At 32.3% G+C, this 10,647-nt stretch overlaps 2 protein-coding genes and 1 long non-coding RNA gene across 3 annotated transcripts; all 3 read left to right on the top strand.

Moving 5' to 3' along the window:
* Window positions 1–2,455: 2,455 nt before the first annotated feature.
* LOC114194957 lies at window positions 2,456–4,869 on the top strand. Its single transcript, XM_028085359.1, has 2 exons — window positions 2,456–4,749; window positions 4,860–4,869. Exons 1-2 carry the CDS (start codon window positions 2,456–2,458, stop codon window positions 4,867–4,869), a joined length of 2,304 nt encoding a protein of 767 aa, XP_027941160.1.
* Window positions 4,870–4,948: 79 nt separating this feature from the next.
* LOC114193389 lies at window positions 4,949–5,394 on the top strand. Its single transcript, XR_003606260.1, has 3 exons — window positions 4,949–5,058; window positions 5,134–5,239; window positions 5,337–5,394. It is a non-coding gene; the product is annotated as an uncharacterized LOC114193389 (long non-coding RNA).
* Window positions 5,395–8,605: 3,211 nt separating this feature from the next.
* On the top strand, window positions 8,606–9,933 carry LOC114194956. Its single transcript, XM_028085358.1, has 5 exons — window positions 8,606–8,812; window positions 8,891–9,097; window positions 9,340–9,441; window positions 9,524–9,742; window positions 9,853–9,933. Exons 2-5 carry the CDS (start codon window positions 9,026–9,028, stop codon window positions 9,931–9,933), a joined length of 474 nt encoding a protein of 157 aa, XP_027941159.1. The 5' UTR covers window positions 8,606–8,812; window positions 8,891–9,025.
* Window positions 9,934–10,647: the final 714 nt, after the last annotated feature.

The following is a 10,647-nucleotide window of genomic DNA, read 5'->3' as shown; positions in this document are numbered from 1 at the left end:
AAAAAAAATGAGAAGAAAGTATTATTCGTTGTGCTAAAAATAGCTAGATGCCAGAATTGGAACCCAACACATAGGGTAAAAGGACTTTATTGGCATGATTTGATCTCTGCATTTTTGTTGTGAATGTTTTTTGTTTTAGCTAATCAATTAGGCATAGAGATATTGTGAAAGAAAAATTTTCTTACAATCAACTACAATTTGATTTATGCAGTGCCAGTACAATACATGTAAATGGTAATTCAATATGATCACAACATCCCTTTTATTGTTTTGTATAACAGGTGGTCGAAAGTGGTTCTTATCGGGTGACAGTTGTACTTACAATTTCAGATTCCTAATCAATCTTCAATATTAGAGTTTTGAAATTTCATCTTATGGTGAAGTCAATCTTAGTTTTGCATGTTGTTAGATGAAGCTTACAAATGGCTATTTTTTTGGTTGTTTTATGTAGGATCTAACATATATTTCTGGATAGCTATCCTTCCTGTATCTGTAAGTTACTTCATTATGTCCTTCATTTTCGTTTTAGATATCCTAATTGCATCAAATGATAGTGTGGTGGATAAACTAAACTTTTAAACTTTTGTTCCAGAACTATTTAGATGAATGGCATATGGTTAGTTCTTTGTGAAACAATATTGATATTTTTTGTCTATGATAGTTTAAGATTTTTTTATTAACTTATTACTGGACAGAATTTACAAACAATACACACGTAATTGACAAATTAAATTCTATGAACATATATTTTTATCTTCTTATCACATGTTTATGTTCTCCTTGTTTTCTTGTAACGCTTTTGATCCTGTAGTTGTGAATTTTACAATATTTTTAGTCTCAAGGCAAAGGTAAATTCATGAGAATTATGTAAATATTACAAAAGCCAATGAAATATAAGATGTTTACCATAATCTGTTTCTGGGTTGCAATCTTTTCTAAGATGCATTTTCTTTATCTATTTCACAATTCTCTAAAAACAAATTATTTTTCAAATGATTACTGTTTACTATATTCATATGATGTTAAACGAGTCTTCTAAAAATATTGAAATATATATATATATATATATATATATATATATATATATATATATATATATATATATTAAATTTAGCATCTGTTTGGACTACATAAACAATCTAAAAATGAAATAAATGAATTTTTTCATTCATGTTACTCCTAACTATAATGCACTATTAGTTTTGAAAATAAGATACTAATTTATAATAAATTTTAAAGAACATCCATGTAAAGTATAACCGAGAGAATATTATATAATGAATATGCCATAATTTGTAATATTGAATAAATATTATCCAGTATTTAATTGGGGTTTGAAAATATGTATTCGAAAATGTGCTGGTAGCACTCCTTAAACATAGTTCAGAAGAGATTGGAATTAGTTATGTTGTGTGATTAATATTGAGTGAGTTTAAGATAATTGATATGTATATTATCCATGTCTCTCTCTACCAACCCCACAAAATGAAGTGGGGAGTGGAAGGAAAATTACAAGATAATTTTGGAGGTAGCAGCATATTCAAAAATTACAATTCAAACGGATGACAGATAGGAACTTGCCCAGCTTAGGGAACATACCCCACAATGCTGAAATAGATAACATTGTACTCTGATTAAGGTTTTCCTGCTTTAGTTTAAGCCCTTCCAGTTATATATATATATATATATATATATATATATATATATATATATATATATATATATATATATATATATATATATATAGTCACACAATGTTTCACATTAATTTTGGTGAAAACGTGAAAACTTAGTAATTTGTTTTATAAGCTAAAGTTACAACTTTTGGAGAAATAAGAGCTAGAAAGTTTAATTCTAGTCTTTCTATAATTTATATTTGTTTTCAATCTTTGAATTTTAAAGTGTATTATTTTTTGTCTTTTTAGCATTTAGACATCGTTTTATAGAAAAGCAAGGTGAGTGTATTCCTTCCTTGCACCACTTCCTCCTTCCACTAAGTAAAAGTATTGGCTAAGACTTTAGTAAATAACTTAAAAACACACGCATATATGTAATATAATACATATATGTAATATAATAATATTATATGATATATGATATAATATAATATGTATTATTATATAATAATACATATTATATTAAAGTTTAACCACGTCTAACAGATTTATTTCTGTAGTTAGTGTTAACTAATTGCTCTTATATTTTTGTATATGTATATCTTATAAATATAACTTGACACTTCCTTGTTTTGATTATATTACTATATTTTATGTATTTATGTAATTATTTATATTTTAATATTTAATTTAAAATAGAGGGCATTTTCTTCTCTTCATCTCTACTTCATCTCTCAATTTCAGCAAACGTGGTCCTCTCAATCATAGCTTCCAATTTCTCTGCTTTTCTCTTCTCCAATCGGTCAATCACAACTCCAAGTACTTTCGTTTTCATCTCAATGGACAAATCTTGGATAGAGATGCCTAGAAATACACCTCAATATATGGAAGGATTGAAGACATTTTTGGACTTTTCATTTGCTAATAGTAGTGTGAGGGGGGAGATAGTATGTCCATGTCCGAAATGCAACTTTAACAAGTGGCAATGTCGTGAAATAGTGTATGAACACTTGATTATCAAACCTTTTCCAAAAGGATATACAGTGTGGCTTCTACATGGGGAGAGAAAAGGAGCAAATGTGACGGATGAAATACATGTAATGCCAAGAGAAAATGATGAAGTAATTCCCGCTAATAATCCAATGTGTGACATGATTAATGATGCATTTGGGTATCATGAATACAACGATGACATGGTGGATGATAGGGAAACGGGTGCAGAGTCAAGCCATAATATGAATGATGATCTTGGAGACTTTTTTCAGTTGATGCAAGAAGGTCAAGAGAGTTTATATGAAGGGTGTGATAAATATTCTAAACTTTCTTTCTTGATCAAGTTGTATCACATCAAATGTATGTGCAGAATAACTAACAAGGGAATGTCCATGATACTAGAGTTGTTAGCCGATGCTTTTGGACATGCTAAAATACCAAGCTCATTCTATGAGGCGAAGAAAATTATTAACAAGCTTGGTGTTCATTACACAAAAATTGATGCTTGTCCAAATGATTGCATGTTGTACTTTGGAGAAGACGCAAATATGGACTTTTGCAAGAAATGTAAAACATCTAGATGGAAGGCAAAAAAGAAAGGTACAAGTGACAGTGGTACAAGTAATAAAAGAAAAAAGATTCCTGCAAAGGTTTTAAGGTATTTTCCTCTGAAGCCACGCTTACAAAGGATGTTTATGTCTTCTAAAATAGCTGAGCATATGCGATGGCATGCATCAAAAAGTACAAATGAAGACATCTTAAGGCATCCAAGAGATTCTAAGGCATGGAAGACATTTGACCTTAAACATCCTCAATTTGCCTCAGACCCTCGAAATGTGAGACTTGGTTTGGCTACTGATGGGTTTAATCCATATGGCAATCTAAGCACCAGTTATAGTATTTGGCCAGTTGTACTCATACCGTACAACCTTCCTCCTTGGATGTGTTTGAAACAAAGTTCCTTTATTCTCTCTATGATCATTCCAGGAAAGCGAGCTCCAGGAAATGATATTGATGTATATTTACAACCACTAATAGAAGAGTTGAAAGAGTTATGGAGCACGGGCATAAAAACTTTTGACTCATATGGTAATGAAGTGTTTGATATGCATGCAGCCGTATTGTGGACTATTAGTGATTTTCCAGGTCTTGGAACTCTATCTGGATGGAACACGCATACTGGGTTGGCATGTCCTAGATGTAATTTTGACACAACTCCTAAGAAGCTTCTTAAAGGTGGTAAATTTTGTTTCATGAGTCATCGTCGTTGGTTAGATGGGAGGCATAGATTTAGACTAGCTCGCATGAGATTTGATGGAACTATAGAAAATAGAAATCCACCTGTGGTAGTGTCAGGATATGATGTCTTACAACAAGTTGAAAATGTCAATGTTGAATTTGGGAAAGAACCAGTACTTGAAGAACGAGCCAAAAGACAACGGGGAGTTAATCATGCCAAGTTAGACACTCAACAATGGCGAAAAAAAAGTATATTTTTTGAACTTCCTTATTGGGTAGACAACTTATTACATCACAATTTGGATGTTATGCATATTGAGAAAAATGTATGTGATAATGTGGTGTTTACCTTGTTGAATGATAGTTCAAACAAATGTAAAGACAATCTAAAAGCACGAAAGGATTTACAACTTTGGGGTATTAGACCTGATCTTTGGCCTGATGAGAATGGTAGATATCTCCCTGCTATATATACATTGACAAATGCAAATAAAGATATCTTTCTCAAAACTTTGAAGAACATGACTGTTCCAGATGGTTACTCTAGTAACATTAGTAGATGCATTGATGTCAAACAACGTAAGCTTGGTGGATTAAAAAGTCATGACTCACATGTTTTGATGGAGCAACTTTTACCTTTGGCAATGAGAAATACACTTCCTAAAGAAGTATGCTCTATCTTGGTTGATCTGTGTATGTTTTTTAGGCAATTGTGCAATAAAGTTTTAAGAATGGATGAACTTGACCAACTACAAAGTAGAGTTGTCCTCACATTGTGCTACATGGAGATGTTATTTCCTCCTTCTTTCTTTACAGTCATGATTCATTTAATTGTGCATTTGGTAGAAGATGCCAAGCTTGGAGGACCCGTCCAATATCGATGGATGTATCCCATTGAGAGGTATTTAGGAAAGTTAAAGTCCTATGTTCGTAATAAGGCACAAGCAGAAGGGTCAATAGCTGAAGGATACATGGCTGAAGAGGCTTTAACTTTTTGTTCTAGATATGTAGATGGAATTGAGACTGTATTTAATCGACTGCGTCGTGTTAATGATGAACCTCATATTGTTCCATCTAATATAAGTACATTATTCCCACAAGTTGGAAAACCAGCCAGTTCTTTTGCTTATTTCACTCTATCAGCAAAGGAAAAGTTGCAAGCACATCGTCATGTGCTAACTAACTGCACCATAGTTGACCCGTTTCTGCAGTAAGTATTTATGCATTTTTGTATAATTAGTTTTTCCTTCAACATTACATTATATATTTTATATCTTTGACATAGGGAATTTAGAGACACTTTACGAAGACAACTAAGAAGCCGCACACGATCATCCTCTATGATAGACAAGAGGGTTCATAGGGAATTTGTAGAATGGTTTTCACGTCGTGTATGTATATGTTCTCCAATAATCTTTAACTTATATATATTATTAAAATATTAAGCATGTTTCTTAATATTAAGTATTTTGTTTTATTTTGTTTTAGATAAGGAATGAATCAATTGGTACCCATTCAATTGATTTAAAATTCTTAGCTATGGGTCCGATTGATTGTGCAAAGCGATACAGTGCCTACAATGTGAATGGGTTCAAATTTCGTACATTGGAGCGTGACCTTTGGCTTAAAACACAAAATAATGGAGTGTTTGGTACATTTGGGACAAGGAGTTATGCAAGTAGCATTGACAATCAAATGCGGTTTGGAGCTGTGCCATATTACGGTCGATTGGTAGACATAATTGAGATAAATTACCATGGACATTTCTCAGTTGTTTTATTCAAATGTATGTGGGCTAATACAACTTCTTCTAGAGGGATTATGACTGATGACTTTGGATTTACATTAGTAAGTTTTTCACGTTTGATCCACACTGGTGATAATGATGATGATGAGCCATATATTCACGCATCAGAAGCTCAAATGGTGTATTATGTAAAAGATGAGTTGGATAAAAATTGGTGCATACCTGTACATTTAAAGCCTAGAGACATGTACGACATGGGTGAAGAAGATGTTGACGATTTTCATGAATCTGAACCATTTGAGCAACAAAACTTAGAATTATTATATCCAGATGAGGATGGAAATATACAACTAGCAAGGTAATTGTCACATAACACTCTTTGAATTTTAGTTTTTGTGTAATTGATTTTCTGATTTTAGGATTATTATTTCTGCACTTGTTTTGATTCAATTCTCTATTCCATAATCCAATGCTATTTTTCTGCATATTTTATGTTTCTATGGATTGAGTACAATTTTGCATCATGACTTTGTATTCAGCTTGAAGATTATCAAGCTTGGCTTGATGCAGCCTTAGTTTCTCATGTTCTTGTTGAAGAGCATCTTCAACCATAGCTTTATCAACACATAAATCATAAACCTCAAGTATAGTAAGTCATCCTCTTGTGTCTATCACAGATACAAGATATCTGGTCTCTTAAGTGTGCAACCTCTCTTAAGTGTATTCCAATTCTTGAACTAGCTTTAATATATCAGAAAATGCAAAATGTGATTCCCCTAGTTTAGAATCTAATACTGTACATTGGCCATGCGCTTCAGTTCTGCCCAAAGATCTGTTACCACATCCTCAGCTTCATTCAACTGTGCTTCAAGCTCTTCAATTTTTCTTTGCTGCTGCAATGATGCTTTCTCTGCTTCAGCTGTCTGTTAACAAAGAAAGCATTAGTTTATGGAAATTCATTAGTTTGTGACTTTCAAAGGAGAAACAAGAAAATCCAACCGATATTATTAGATTATAAATATTCATAACTAACAATAAAAAGTCATAGGTGTCTTAAACACAACATATAAGTAACTACCAACAAAAGGAAGTGTCAATCATCATCTTCTAAATTCAATTCTTCTTTAACATTTTCACTATTATTATTATTATTATTATTATTATTATTATTATTCTTACAAGGTAGATTAATAAAATAAAAAAAGGTGAAGTATACCACTGTTAGCATTAGCATAGGAAATGCATGAGGTGGGACGCAAAATCCCATAGGAAAGGGGAAGAACACTAAACAGGGGATAAGAGGTTAATATTGAATGAAGTCAAAGATAAACACATAATTTATCTTCTGGGTTGTTAGTCTTTTATGGAGGTGTTCATCAGAAAATAGCTTCTGGGTTGTTTGAGCCTTTCATATTTAATGAAAGTCTAAAGTTGCTATATTTAAAAGACTTACATCCAATTCTCCTCCAAGAAAACCTAGAAGGATTAATATAAGAACAAAATATACATGCTCTCCCAAGAAAAACACTACCCACCAACAACACCAAAGTGTCAAAAAAATTATTCGGCATAAACTGTTTGTGGAGAACAAAGTAAACATTTGTTACTTACATGAAAGCAAAGTCAAAAGATCCTTCATTTGCAGGCTGCACCCAAACATTCAAATATGTTTTTAGATAAAACAGTAAACATTCACATAGTCTTAGAATCTTAAAATTTGGTTTACCTATTACACTTTATATTAAAATCAATTAATAGTTGGAGCTATTTCACCATACTTATGTAATTATGTAATGAGATGAATTCTTTGGTCAATACTATGTTTTATTAACTGTCAAAGGTGGCGGCTTATAAAACCATCCACTCAGAAAAAAACTGTCAAATATTATATTATATATTATCAATGTGTTATGAGCTTTGACTTTACATATTACTTGATACTAACATATGTGTTTCTCTTATTTTTTAAAGACCACCTGAAGATGAAGAAAACATCAATCAAGAGTAATAGTTCGGATGTACACACCACCCATAAGTCCTCTTCTACATGGGGACAAGTAGTTGATCACAAGTCTTCTTCATGTCATCATCCGTCTAATCCAAGTAGTATGTTGAATTTAAAATTGAGCTTTATTAAATCTTCAAGAGTTTTATTGGTTGTCAGGAGTCTTCAAGAATAAATTTGCAACCTCAAATAAGTCTAAGTCAGATACACAAGTGCATATATCATTTCCTGCACCTAAGTTTACTAATTCTAGACATCTTCAACGTCCATCTACACCATGTTAGATATCTCAACTCTCTTACTAATTTGTTTTCCATCTATATTCAACAAATTTATTCATTTTTCAAAACTAAACAGGTTCTTCATTTCCATTTCCCCATCCACCTTCAACTGCACCTCAAAGAAGTAGTGAACATGCTCCCCCTCCACCTCCACTTGCACCCCAAGCAAGTACTGAACAAGATCCCCCTCCATCTGCACCTACACCTCAACCAAGTAATGAAAAGGATCCCCCTCCACCTGCACCTGCACCTCAACCAATTAATGAACATGATCCCCTTCTATCTGCACCTGCACCTCAGCCAAGTAATTTACATTTCACATATTTATGCACACTTGTTTTTTTTTTCATTCAACTAATTTACTTCCAGGAACCTTGAAAGTGAGGATATCTTCAACTAGTACATCATATGTATATTCTGAAAGTGAAAAGGAAGAAAGTGAGCAGTCTGAGTTGCAAGAAGATCAACATAGGCTTGTAGCACGAAAAAGAGCATGGTTTGTTGATGTTATTGGTATGCAACTACTTAAATTATGTGCTAGAATACAGTTTTAAATTATGTTATTGGATTTTGATGTATCAAATACCAAAAACTTGTAATCAAATTCTGTCTACACTGAAATCTTATTTTTAATCATGCAGATTTTTAGTTAAATCTACATTATTTAATTTGTTTTTCAAACTTTATAGATGATCAAGGAAAGATAAATACAAAACAGCTACGAGCCAATGATGTATGAAATTTACCTACAAATGAAAGGATTGTTGTGCAATGGAATAATGAGGGTCAACCAATTGGAGATAGTGGAGCATTATTGAATAGGTTTTTAGGTAGTGTTTCAAGAAACTCCAATGCTTTTCCTATTAGTTATTCTAGTTGGAGGAAGATTCCTAAAGATTATAAAGAAGATATACTTAAAAACGCTATTCAGGTAAGGAATGTAAAAGTTGAATTTATAATTTAATTATACCATGATTGTTGTTAATTTTAATTGTTTCATGTTTTGAAGGTTAAGTTTGATGTCCATTCTGATGTTCATGTAAACTATGTTCTCAAATCACTTAACACAAAGTGGAGAGACCATCGACAAGAATTGTGGCAACAAAGGAATGATGGTACACGTACTAGAGATGAATTGATCACAATGGCTCCAAAAGGAATAGATAGAGACCAATGGGCTTCTTTTATTGACTATCGTCTAAATTCAAAAACAAAGGTATAATTGAAACTTTTTTTCATCAACCTTATTTATTATTATTAATTTTTATACTTTGATGATTAGGACCATGCCCTCAAAAATAAAAACAATAGGGCAAAGCAAACCATTGCTCACACATGTGGATCTAAGAGCCTTGCAAGGAAAAGAGATGAAATGGTGATAATATTACATATCTTCAAATTAAATTTATGTTTTAATTTTTTGAATTGTGTCATAATTTTTTTTTTTCAACTCTATAGGAAAAAGAGTGTGGCCAAAAGGTTAGTAGAGGAGAGGTATGGATAGCCACCCACAAGCATGCTAATGGAACATTTGTTAGTGATGAAGCAAGGGAAATTGGTGTAAGTTTGATTCTAATAAACTCTATAATTATCATCCACAATTGACGTTATTTTAATTAGTTTCTTCTCGTGTTCTGTATAGGAAAAAATTCAATCATATGAATCAAAATTATCAACATCCCAATCAAAAGATGTATCTAGCACCGATTCCTTAGCTTTTGCTTTCGGAAGTCAAGAACATTGTGGACGTGTTAGGGGTTTAGGTTTGGGACCTTGTCCATCTAAAGTGTTTGGCTTCAATGCACATTCATATAGTGGGGCGTCTTCGAGTTTTCCTTCTTATACACAGTTACAAAATCAGGTTAATAATTTCTTATTTTCAATTATTGCTTTTTTTAGTTTATCTCTTCTGTATAATGGTATTTTATTGCCATGAATATAGTCTTTTTTGTTGTTATATTGGGAATACAGAACCCCACTTTTAAGCTGCACAGTAGCATCCCACATGGTTACCAAAAACGTGGTGAAAGGCATGCTTTCTATTGCTGTTAAATCACCTTAAATTGCTATTGCTGTCATTGTTGTTATTGTTATCATTATTAAGACATCATTATCCTCATTTGGGTGTATGTATCACATTGTGAATGTGAAAAGTGGTTATTGAGTGCACCTATCATTGTTAGTTCTCTCTCCCTTGTGCCTTTTATTGATATACATAAGCCTCTTCTTAGTAAGCCTCTTCTTAAATTGGGAATACTGATTCATATGGGTATAGGTTGTACAGTATGGTATGGTTTCACACCAGGCGATGGTATTAATATACCTACGGAAGGATTGGCACTCCTATTTAGTCTAATAGAAAATTATGAATCCTTCTTGACTAACCCGGATGTTCATGTTCAACCGGGCTTGTCGGTGTTAGCTTAGGACTAGCAGTTGCCATCTTATTTACCCTTGGTATTAATCTAAGTTGTGGAGAAACAATACCACTGTATTTATTGCGAAATGATATTATTCAAATAAATAATGGATTTTTAGTCTGCATGAATAAACTATAATTTATCATTATTTCACCAAGTAAAAGTTTTTCCCATAACCATTATTATTATTTTTATATATAGAGATATTATGAAACCAGTGCAGATATAGCTAAATGAGACAATTCAACACGTTCTTAATCTCACTTACTTCTATTCACAAGGGATTTTGCATGAATCATAAACTTTTTTTTAAAATTTTGTAAGTTTGCATTTGGAACATTGCTTC

Source organism: Vigna unguiculata, chromosome 8 (genome assembly GCF_004118075.2).
Source record: "Vigna unguiculata cultivar IT97K-499-35 chromosome 8, ASM411807v1, whole genome shotgun sequence".
Lineage (NCBI taxonomy): Eukaryota > Viridiplantae > Streptophyta > Magnoliopsida > Fabales > Fabaceae > Vigna > Vigna unguiculata.
Note: the sequence above shows the minus strand (reverse complement) of the source record. Positions and strands in the feature narration are given on the sequence as shown.